This window comes from Anabas testudineus, chromosome 19, assembly GCF_900324465.2.
Source record: "Anabas testudineus chromosome 19, fAnaTes1.2, whole genome shotgun sequence".
Taxonomy (NCBI): domain Eukaryota; kingdom Metazoa; phylum Chordata; class Actinopteri; order Anabantiformes; family Anabantidae; genus Anabas; species Anabas testudineus.
In genome coordinates, this window is record NC_046628.1 from 18,207,218 (window position 1) to 18,219,187 (window position 11,970).

Here is an 11,970-nt window from a genome sequence, read left to right on the forward strand (position 1 = left end):
AAGCCAGAACTGTGTCATTATTGTTTTATTAATGATTTTTCAAAACTAAAACAAGAAGAAGAAAAAAGAAAACGGAAGCAGGACGTCTCACCGGTACTCCTCTCATTGGTCCATGGTGGAAATTCAGAAATGCACAAGTTGAAATTGACTTGACTTGAATTCAAGTATTAGTTTAAGCTTCAAGTGAGTAACTTTGTAAATTAAAGGTCAAACAGAATAAGAATGTATAGAATGCCTTTTTATTGTCACTGTGTACATATACAATATACATTATATACATTATATACATGTACACATATATACACCCACCCCCACGCACTCTCACCATTGCACACCACCCCCATCCACAACCATCCCATCTCCGCCCCCCACCTCCACCCCCCTTTGCCTCACTTCTAATCAGGTAAGGAGAGAACTGAGGCGACTTAAGACCAGGAAAGCTGCAGGTCCAGACGGCATCGGACCCGGACTGCTCAGGGACTGTGCTGACCAGCTCTGTGAGGTGGTCACTTACATCTTCAACCTGAGCCTGAGGCTGGAGACGGTCCCGATCCTGTGGAAGACCTCCTGTGTGGTTCCGGTTCCTAAGATGGCGCACGCTAAGGAGCCAAATCACTACAGACCAGTAGCCTTGACCTCCCACTTGATGAAGACCATGGAGAGGCTCATCCTCAGCCACCTTCGCTCAGTGGTCAGCACCGCGATGGACCCGCTGCAGTTTGCCTACAGGCCGAACATCGGGGTGGATGACGCTGTCATCTACCTGCTGCACCGGGCGCTGACTCACCTGGAGAATGCTGGAACCGCTGTGAGGGTCATGTTCTTTGACTTCTCCAGCGCCTTCAACACCATCCGGCCAGCCCTGCTGAGAGAGAAGCTGGAAGGGACAGGAGTGGACGGACGACTGGCTGCATGGACAACCGACTACCTCACCAACAGGCCACAGTATGTGAGGCTACACAACTGTGTGTCAGAGGTGGTGGTTTCCAGCACTGGGGCTCCTCAGGGGACGGTGCTCTCACCGTTCCTTTTCACCCTTTACACATCGGACTTCACGTACGACACCAGTAGTTGTCACCTCCAGAAGTTCTCTGACGACTCGGCCATTGTTGGCTGTGTGTCGGGGGGGAACGAGCTGGAGTACAGGTCAGTCATTGTGGACTTTGTGGACTGGTGTGAGCGCAACCACTTGTGCTTGAACACCAGTAAGACAAAGGAGATGGTGATTGACTTCAGGAGGAGAACACCACAACACACACCGGTGAGCATCCAGGGTTTGGACATTGAGGTGGTAGACAGTTTTAAGTTCCTGGGTGTTCACCTCAACAAGAAATTGGACTGGACTCACAACACCGATGCCCTGTACAAGAAGGGCCAAAGTCGCCTCCACCTTCTGAGGAGACTGAGGTCCTTTGGAGTGTGCAGGCCTCTCTTAAGGACATTTTATGACTCTGTGGTAGCCTCTGCTATCCACTACGCCGTGGTCTGCTGGGGAGCAGGCAGCACAGACCGGGACAGACAGAGGCTCAACAAGCTGGTCAGGAGGGCCAGTTCTGTCCTGGGCTGTCCACTGGACTCTGTGGAGGAAGTGAGTGAAAGGAGGATGTTGGCCAAGCTAACATCCATCATGGACAACACCTCTCACCCACTACATCGGACAGTGGAGGCACTGAGCAGCTCCTTCAGTTGCAGACTGTTACACCCTCCATGTAGGAAGGAGCGGTTCCGCAGGTCATTCATTCCCACAGCTGTTAGACTGTACAATGCCACAGTTTAAATATACATGTACAAAACTGGTCCATAGCCCATCTGACTGTATTGTTTTTACTTTATTTTATTAATTTTTTATTACGTATAACATATTATATATGTTAAGTCGTAATAGTGTATATAGTTGTAGATTCTCGTAAAATGTTTATTACTTTTGTATTTTTGCACACCCTCTCATTCTTTTTGCACATTGCTGTTGTTCTTTTTGCACTGACCTGCTGTAGCAATTGAATTTCCCCAATGTGGGATCAATAAAGAATATCTTATGTCTTATGTCTTATCTTATGTACAATGAGATTAAAAGTATCTCACTGTTGGTGCGAATATGCTTAATATAACATAAATAACAATAATAACAATAGCAGCAGGCAAGATATGATAAACAAAAAATGAAAAGGAGGAAATAATATATAGTATATAAACACAGACTGAAATTGAAATTAGAAGAATGTAAAGGACACTGGATTATTATAAAGTGCTAGTATCATTACAGAGTCAGCAACATTAAACTCGGACGTTTAACAATGAAGATGGTCCAGTGGGGACAGACGCCGAAACCCAGCTGAGGTGTGTGTGTGTGTGTGTGTTTGTACAAACCTAAACTCAAACTAAACTACAGCTGAGACCATCAGCTGATCTTCACTAAAACTGTTTTACGATTTCACTCCTGTTCATATTTGTTGTTATTGTTATTTATTTCAAAATATTTTTACAATTGCCTTTTTAACATTTGTACCTTCAGAGAAAGTAGAAACTAGATACAGTAGCTCCAGTTATTAACTAATCATTTATTTTTATTATCTACACGTGGGCGTCTGCTGAGTTTGGTGCCTGAAATATGTGTCGCAGTGGGACCTCTCTGGGGCAGCTGTTATGAGCATCTGCAGAGTTACCGCCCACTCGTGTGAAACCGGAAGGTGGGAGTGAGCCATCTGTGTGCAGAGACGATCTCTGAGCTCCACCATCTCTCCGGAGCTTTCAGCCATTTTCTCACCAGCTTCAATCACCTGGATTTAACCCGGTTCGTCCCAATTTACCCCGATTCCAGAGGCTGTGACCCGGGTCACTGAGTGGCTCTGGCTCCACCTGTGAGCGCGGGATGACGATCAGCTGCGGGGATCAGAGCGACAACCAACCGGTAAATCACTTCACTCCGATCAGAAACCAGCAGAACCGCTCAGGGTTCGGTTTCCTCCGCTGATGGAGAGAGAAACCGGCGGTTCCGTTCAGTTCGACGTTTTTAACTCGAGTTAAAATAGAAATGAGAGGACCTGAAGTGCGGTTCTGCTCTTATTTTGAAAGGATTTTAGGAGTGAATGAGTTTCTCTTGATGTTCAGATGAAATTTAAAATAAAACCCATTAAAACCAGTTTAATTGGATCAGATCAACCTTTAATTGACAGGTGAGTTATGGCCAGGTCTACAGCTCATTAAGGATTCAGTGATTATGTGACAGAAGGGAATTTAATGTAAATTTTCTAATTAGTGTTTAAGGTTTTATGTCGTAAAAATACATGAAAAGATAATTCTAGTAGTGAATTAACCTTAAAATGTCAAAGTCAAACATTTCATTTAAAGTGGAACGTTTCTATGTTGAATTTCTGTTAGATGAAGGTGAATAAATCAAACCTACACAGCTGTTAACGACCTTAATGAGGTCGTTAAATGAATTCAAGAAGTTCACTTTAAAAAATCTGTTGTTAAGTGTTTTCAAACCAGGCAGTCGACACATAAATAACCTTTGACCTTTAGGTTCACACACAGGTGTGGAGCTTCCTGTGTGCTCAGGCGCAGGTGAAGTGAACGAGGTCAGAGGTCAGGCGCAGAATGAATGTAGACAAACGGGAATTTCGAGTGAACAAGTGGAACAACAGCTCAGCTGTCAGAGACTTAAACCAAGGAACCAGAGACACAGAGAGTCTAAAACTGAGACTCTGAGACCGTGAGACCCAGAGACTTTGGGACCCTGAAACCCAGAGACTCTAAGACAGAGACACTAAGACCCTGAGACCCAGTCCTGCGGAGAGTGGCTGTAAATCAACAGCAGGGGCAGAGGTGGAGGTGGTGGAGCAGGTCTGAGTGGACCCTGGAGCTCCTTAAAGACAAATGAATCTGTTCTGCTGTGAATCAGCCTCAACACGTGAAACACGGAGGACTGGTCTATCTGGTCTGAGAGACCTGGTCTGGTCTCTGGGCTGGATGCTCCTGTTGCCATGGTGACAGACTGTTTTTCCTTGAGAAGTGGTCGTCGACTTCTTCTTCGTGTCTTTTCTTCTTTTCTGATGACACCATCTGACTTACTGGTTAGTTACCAGTTGTCATGGTAACCACACTGAATGATGAGCTGCAGGGGCTGATGGGAAATGAAACACACAGCTCGTTGTGATTGGCTGCTGGCTGTTAGCATTAGCTGAGAGTTAAAGGAACGTTTCACCCAACGTGTGAAGTCTCACACTGCTCCTTTCTTGTTTTTGTTTTTGTGTCTCCCTGCAGTGAAGCATCATGGGAGGCGGCAGATGGACGAGTGGGCCGCGGGACGACCAGTGACACACACACACTCACACGGACACACACGGACACACATCATGGACCAGGGCTTCAGCCTAAACACGCTGGTGAGTGAGGGTCGGGGCGTCCAAACGTTTTGACGAGCAACAAACACACCGCGTTGTTACGTTTGCAGCGTTTCACCGTGAAACCTTGAAGAACCCGATTTCTGTCTCCTTTAGTCGGCAGCGATAACAAACCAGTGTTGGAGCTACACAGCAGACACGTGTTTTTAAAGGGGAACATTTAATTTAGCATCTGATTTGAACTCTTCATGTCCTGAAGCGTGTGTCTGCAGACGAACGGAGGCCGTCAGGTGTTCAGGTGTCAGGGAGAGTCGGCATCTGCGTGAAGTTACAGGCGACTGGTTAGAACATCGAACCTTCAGAAACACCTCTCTGCAGTAATGTACATGTTTCTAGTAAAGAAACGTTTTAAGATTTGATGCAGCACACGGTGCAGATATCCACCGCTGCAGCTCTGATCAGTCACTCGTGAACGTGTTTACTACATGAACACGATGCAACAACTTGAATCAGCAGCGGCTCCCGTGTGTTTCACATTTCCGATCTGTGTTAAACGTCACGCCATGTCCTCAGCATCCTGGCTCAGTGGTAACAAAGACCTGACAGACAAAATTCAGGGAAAGTGGCTCTGAAACTGAATTTAATGCAGCCTGTTCACACACGGACTGAAACACGGTTTTAACGTGTTGACGTGTTAATAAATCAAACTCTGAGAGCGACGTGAACCTGGTGAACAAACGTTATTCAAATTTGAAGAAGTGAAAAACATCTGAATGATGTTTTAACAGTAACTCGGCTTTTAATAAACACCGACGGGTTCCTTCCTTCTTCCCACTGTTCTCTTCCTCTTTATTCTTTTCTGTCCTTCGTCCCTCTGCTCCTCCTGTCTTCCTGTCTCTGCATCCATCCTTTCATTTTCTCGAGTCCCGAACAGAAGACTGGTTCTCCTCCTCCAACCAGTTCAGCTTCTTCTCATGTAAATGAGCTGTGTAACAAGCGCTGCATTCAGGCCCCCGGCAGCAGCAACAGGATATCTGAGTGTCCTGTCTGAAGCCGCAGCTCAGCTGTGTCCTAATGTCAGAAAGTGACGGAGGAGCTGCAGGGATTTGTATAAAGGCTTATTTTAATAAACTATCACACAAACAAGCAGCAGCTCGCACTCAGCCAATGTACTTCTTTGTTTCATTGCCTTTCAAAATAAAAGTGTTTCTGTCATGGTTTAAATTTTCAGCCTTTTCTTCAGAAACAGTAAAAATAAAACGATGGGTGTTAATGTCAGGACACAATAATATGGACATTAAGAATCATGAAACACATTTTTATTCCACAACAGAGGGAAACTGACCCGTGACACTGGTTCTGGTTCAACCTGCACGATGCAGTCGTTTGCTGCTCAGTAGGAGAGCAGACAGTAAATGGTAAATGGTAAATGGTCTGCACTTAAACAGCACTTTGCACAGTAAACGTATGCGTCATTTACACCAAGCAGAAACATACTGTATGTTCTATTTTCATTTACAACTGGAAATCATCAGAAAGTTTGGAGAAACTACAGTAATGACCAGTGGCAAATGAAAGATGAGGATGTCTGTTTGTCCTGGTCCTGATTTCACAGGTTCTGATGTGTGGTGCAGCACCTTCGTTCTCTCCCCCCAGGTTCTCCGTCTGAACCCTGTGTTTGTGTTGTGCAGAAGAAGCTGGCTGCAGAGCCGGACTACACCGACGTGTCGCTGACGGCCGCAGAGCGTGTCCGGGCGCTGGGGAAGATGGGATGCAGCGTGGAGATCAACGAGGACATCGCTCCGCGGCGCTACTTCCGCTCCGGTGTGGAGATGGAGCGCATGGCGGCAGTGTACCTGGAGGAGGGCAGCCTGGAGAATGCTTACGTCCTCTACACCAAGTTCATCACGTGAGCACCTCGCTTAGATTATCGTCCAGTGTTCAGTGTCTCACTGACGTTTGGAGCTTTAACCGCTGCGTCCTGTTCCCAGCCTGTTTGTAGAGAAGCTGCCCGGCCACAGAGACTACCAGCAGTGCAGCATCCCCGAGAAGCAGCTCATCATGAAGGTAACAGCTGTGCTGCCAAGGTAGGACCAAGGTAGTCTTTAGGTCCTGCAACTAGTCTCCACGTCAGGAGTTAGCAGGAGTTAGTCCTTGGACCTCAAGTGGTACCCCTCGACCCAATCCCTAGAGCTCCGGAGACAGATCCCATTGTGGTACTGATCTTTGAACTTCAGAACTAGTGCCTAGATCCTGGAAGCTAACCCTTGGACCTCCTGACAGTCAACCCTCCCCCCAGTCCTTCCAGCTCCTGTCCTCTCCTCTGCTGCAGCTTTAATCCAGTTCTGACTGGTCTCTAGATGCTGTGGTTGTAGTGAACCGTTCTGTGGTTCAGCTTCAGATTCAAATCAACATCACTGACGTGTGCAGTAGCAGTACCTGGTACTTGGAATGGCAATAACAGCAGTACTACTTGTAGTAATAATACTTCTCTTGTCTGTGTCTGTGTAGAAACTTCAGGAGGTGGCGTTTCCTCGTAAGGACGAGTTGAAGAAACGTCTCCAGGAGAAGTACAGCAGGGAACACAGCGAGTACCTCAGGTCCCAGGTCGGTGTGTGTGTCTTTACCTGTTAATCAGATTAGATGGTTGATTGACAGGTTTGTTTCTGTGTCAGAGCAGCTGTTAGTGTTATGTGGTTATTGTACTGATGAGATCATCTGTGTGGGTTCTGGTTCCATCCATGATTCAGTGGAGCGGCCTGAACATGGTGAGTAGGTTCTGTGTAACGTAGTGTTAGATATACCTGTCCCAGTACAGACGTTATCCACCTGGTGTTCAGTCAGATCTGGACCAGATATAAAAACAGAAATCAGCTGTTCAGCTACACTGAGCTGCAGCTGCTGCCTGTTCCATCGGCGATCAGCTGTTTGAATCCTGATTAATGTCAGTTTTAGTTATATTGAATCACAACACTTTGTAGAGTGATGGAGCTTAGACCTGATTCCTGATACAGCAGATTTTTTTGTGCAGTTTTTTGTTGCTGCATAATTATAAATATCTTTATTTAATGTGGTTCATTTACAAATGTGCTGTTTTACAATTAAACATTTCTTTTGTTATAAATATTAAATGTTTTTTAAATGCTGAAAAAAAAAAGTAGTATTTCTACATCGTGATTGATTTTTAAAAACTTCTTGGTTTCATTGTTATTAATTTAAGAAATGTTTAGTTTTTCATTTTACAGTGTGCTTTTATTTTTATTTTTATTTTATTTTTCTGACAGGGCCAGGCGGTGGTGATGGCTGGGTGTGGCCAGCAGCTGCAACGGCTCTCTCTATTGGATGAGGACAGGAAGCGGCTGCTGCTATTGGAGGAGGAGAAGCAGCGTGTCGCCGCCCTGCGACAGATGCAGATCGAATCAGAGCAGTTTCGTTACTTCGAGGACCAGCTGAGGCGTCAGGAACTGGCCAATCGGAGAGCAGAGGAGGTGGGACAAAAGGTGTCTACTACACTCACTGTAGTAACAGCTGATACAAGTACTACTGCAACCACCAGTAGTGGAGGAACAACTGCTTCCTGCTACGTGTACTTCTACCATTACCCTGCTTCTAATGCTACCACTACTACTTTAGTACTACTTTAGTAGTATTTTTGCAGTAACACGTTTCTCCTTCAGGCGGTGACCAAAGTGCCTGAGGTGACAGACGGTTCCTGTCTGTCCCAGCAGCCAATCCGAGACAGAGTGCGACCCCAGGGGGCGGATCCTAACAGAACCAGACCACCTGCTCCCATGAGCCGACCGGCCGGAGTACACGGTGAGTACACAAAGTACACAAAGTACACAGTGTTCTGTATGTATCTGGACAGTGACATCATCTTAAATGGAATCGTCTGCTGTAACAGTGCAGTTTAAAGGTCTTCTTCTTCTTCTTCTTCTTCTTCTTCTTGTCTTCTCTTTCTTCTTCTCGTCTTTTCTTCTTCTTTTCTTCTTCTTCTTTCTTTTCTCTTTCATTTTTTTCTTTTCGTCTTCTCTTTCTTCTTCTTCATCTTTTTCTTCTTCATCTTTTTTTCTTCTTCTCTTTCTTTCTTCTTCATTCTTTCTTTTCTTGTCTTCTTCTTCGTCTTTTCTTTCCTTTTTTTCTTCTTTCTTCTTCTTCTTCTTCTTTTTTTTTCTTCTTTCTTCTTCGTCGCTCTTTTTCTTCTCTGGCTTTTTTCTTTTTTCTTCTTCTTTTCTTTCTCTTCTTCTTTCTTGTCTTCTTTTTCTTCTTCTTCTTCTTTCTTTCTTCTTCTTCTCTTTCTTTTTCTTCTCTTCGTCTTTTCTTTTTTCTTCTTTGTTTTTTCTTCTTCTCTTTTCTTCTTCTTTCTTTTTCTCTTTCTTCTTCTTCTTTTCTTCTTTCCTTTTTTTCTTCGTTTTTTTCTTTCTTTTTCTTTTTCTTTCTGTCTTCTCTTTCTTCTTCTTCTTTTTCTTCTTTTTCTTGCTCTTTCTTTTTTCTCTCTTCGCTTCTCTTTCCTTCTTTCTCTTCTTCTTTTCTTCTTCTTTTTCTCTTTTTTTTTCTCTTTCTTCTTCTTTTTATCCTTTCTTCTTTCCTTCATCTTTTTCTTCGTCTTTTTCTTTTTCTTCGTCTTTTTCTTTTTCTTTACCTTCTCTTCTTCAGCTTTTTTCTCTTTTTCTTTCTCACGACCTTCATCTTTTTTTTCTTCGTTTTTTTTTTCTTTTTCTTTTTCTTCTTCGTTTTTTTTTCTTTCTTTTTCTTTTTCTTTTTCTTTTTCTTTTTCTTCGTCTTTTTCTTCTTCGTCTTTTTCTTTTTCTTCTTCGTCTTTTTTTTCTTTTTCTTCTTCGTCTTTTTCTTTTTCTTTCTTTTTCGTCTTTTCTTTTCTTTTTCTTCTTCGTCTTTTTCTTTTTCTTCTTCGTCTTTTCTTTTTTCTTCGTCTTTTTTTTTTCTTCTCGTCCTCTCGGCCCTTTTTCTTTTTCTTTCTTCGTTCTTTTCTTCTCTTCGCGTCGATTCTGTTACAAAATGTATGAAAATAAAATATATGTTAGTATAATTACACTGTACAGGTGTGTGTGTTGTTCCCTCTTTGTCTGTATGAAGTATCTGTGTGCAGAACACGTTTCTCATATGTTCCTATGTGTGTTTGTTTTGTTCATGTGTGCAGCTCAGAGGGTGGAGGGTCTGGGGGGTGGTATCCAGAGACACGTACTGCTTTGCCTGCCAGACCAAACACAGCCAGCGGGATAGAACTCATGGGTGAGTGGAGACTGGGAGGATTACTGTTTACCCCCCCCCCTTCTCCGACTGGTGAGACTGGTTACCATTGGAGCCATCTGGTTACCGACTGCTGAGACTGGTGAGACTGGTTACCGACTGCTGAGACTGGTTACCGACTGCTGAGACTGGTTACCGACTGCTGAGACTGGTGAGACTGGTTACCGACTGCTGAGACTGGTTACCGACTGGTGAGACTGGTTACCGACTGGTGAGACTGGTTACCGACTGGTGAGACTGGTTACCGACTGGTGAGACTGGTTACCATCTGGTGAGACTGGTTAACCGACTGCTGAGACTGGTGAGACTGGTTACCGACTGCTGAGACTGGTTACCGACTGCTGAGACTGGTGAGACTGGTTACCATCTGGTTATCGACTGCTGAGACTGCTGAGACTGGTTACCGGACTGCTGAGACTGGTTACCGACTGCTGAGACTGGTTACCGACTGGTGAGACTGGTTACCGACTGCTGAGACTGGTTACCGACTGGTGAGACTGGTTACCATCTGGTTACCGACTGCTGAGACTGGTGAGACTGGTTACCGACTGCTGAGACTGGTTACCGACTGCTGAGACTGGTTAGTGGTTACCGACTGCTGAGACTGGTGAGACTGGTTACCGACTGCTGAGACTGGTGCGACTGCTGAGACTGGTTACCGACTGCTGAGACTGGTGAGACTGGTTACCGACTGCTGAGACTGGTTACCGACTGCTGAGACTGGTTACCGTCTGGTTACCGACTTACTGAAGGCTGCTCACACTTAAAAGACGAGCTAAATCTGTTTATTCTGTTCACTGTCTGACTGTCTGACTGTCTGACTGACTGTCTGTCTGACTGACTCTCTGTCTGTCTCTGTCTCTACTGTCTGTCTGACTGACTGTCTGTCTCTGTCTCTACTGTCTGTCTGACTCTGTCTCTACTGACTGTCTGTCTGACTGACTGTCTGTCTGTCTCTGTCTCTACTGTCTGTCGATCTTCTGTCTCTACTGTCTGTCTGTCTGACTGACTCTCTGTCTGTCTCTGTCTCTACTGTCTGTCGACTGCCGTTGTCTGTCTCGTCTCTACGTCTGTCTGACTGACTCTTGTTCTGTCTCTGTCTCTACTGTCTGTACTGACTGCTCTCTGTGGTTCTCTGTCTCTACTGTCTACTGTCTGACTTGCACTGTCTGTCTGTCTCTGTCTCTACTGTCTGTCTGTCTCTACTGTCTGTCTGACTGACTGTCTGTCTCTGTCTCTACTGTCTGTCTGTCTCTGTCTCTACTGTCTGTCTGTCTCTGTCTCTACTGTCTGTCTGTCTCTGTCTCTACTGTCTGTCTGTCTCTGTCTCTACTGTCTGTCTGACTCTGTCTCTACTGTCTGCCTGTCTGACTGACTCTCTGTCTGTCTCTGTCTCTGTCTCTGTCTCTACTGTCTGTCTGTCTGACTGTCTGTCTCTGTCTCTACTGTCTGTCTGACTCTGTCTCTACTGTCTGTCTGTCTGTCTGACTCTGTCTGTCTCTCGTTCTCAGACTCACAACGAGTTCGTTCTGACTCACGTCGTGATCCCGAAACAGTCGGCCGGTCCTGACTTCTGCGACATGGAGAACGTGGAGGAACTGTTCAGCTTCCAGGACCAGCAGAACCTGCTGACGCTGGGCTGGATCCATGTATGACTACATGCTAAGAACAGGCTAAACACACACACACACACACCTTTAAAACAGTTGCTGACGGTCGGGTTCTTACCTGCTCCGTTCCTCCCGATCCTCCCGGCCTTTCCACCGACCCCCCATCAGTGCTGGACTGATTAAACAGTTTATCAGGAGACAACAAAACACGACGTTAACACCTGATTTAATGAACCCAGGCTGAGAAAGGCTCCGGATACACACGGGAACACATTTGTACACAGAACAAGGACTGTGGCCCCCGTCAGTGTTAAAACCTGAGACCCCCCCCCCACAGTGGGATGTCACTGAGTTACATAGATCAGAAAACAGTGAGGTCGTCACATCGTGATAAAACCACAGAGAAAATGACCTTCATCGTGATTCTCCATCTCCTCTTCATTTGCACGATCAGATGTCACCATGGCAACAGAGCCTGTGGTCAGACAGCAGATGAGTAGAGAGAGTACACAGATAGGAACGGAAGGACAGAGGTCTCACTCTGCTTCTCTAGTGGAGTAATGTTAGGGCACGTTGTGTGTTCGTTCTGACGGCTGCTGGTTTTCTTCTGCTTGTGTTTCAGACCCATCCCACTCAGACGGCCTTCCTCTCCAGCGTCGACCTCCACACTCACTGCTCGTATCAGCTGATGCTGCAGGAGGCCATCGCCATCGTCTGTGCTCCCAAACACAACGAGTACGTTACTCTAT

At 45.5% G+C, this 11,970-nt stretch overlaps 1 protein-coding gene across 1 annotated transcript in view; it reads left to right on the top strand.

The window, feature by feature from the left end:
* Window positions 1–2,718: 2,718 nt before the first annotated feature.
* stambpl1 (STAM binding protein-like 1) overlaps window positions 2,719–11,970 on the top strand; it is a 10,981-nt gene continuing 1,729 nt past the window's right edge. The window contains exons 1-11 of the mRNA XM_026352032.1: window positions 2,719–2,908; window positions 4,264–4,385; window positions 6,035–6,252; window positions 6,335–6,410; window positions 6,855–6,950; window positions 7,628–7,843; window positions 8,021–8,233; window positions 9,539–9,597; window positions 9,650–9,653; window positions 11,123–11,260; window positions 11,844–11,956. Of these exons, the coding sequence (XP_026207817.1) occupies window positions 4,287–4,385; window positions 6,035–6,252; window positions 6,335–6,410; window positions 6,855–6,950; window positions 7,628–7,843; window positions 8,021–8,233; window positions 9,539–9,597; window positions 9,650–9,653; window positions 11,123–11,260; window positions 11,844–11,956 (1,232 nt within the window). The 5' untranslated portion in view covers window positions 2,719–2,908; window positions 4,264–4,286. The remainder of the gene's footprint in view (window positions 2,909–4,263; window positions 4,386–6,034; window positions 6,253–6,334; window positions 6,411–6,854; window positions 6,951–7,627; window positions 7,844–8,020; window positions 8,234–9,538; window positions 9,598–9,649; window positions 9,654–11,122; window positions 11,261–11,843; window positions 11,957–11,970) is intronic.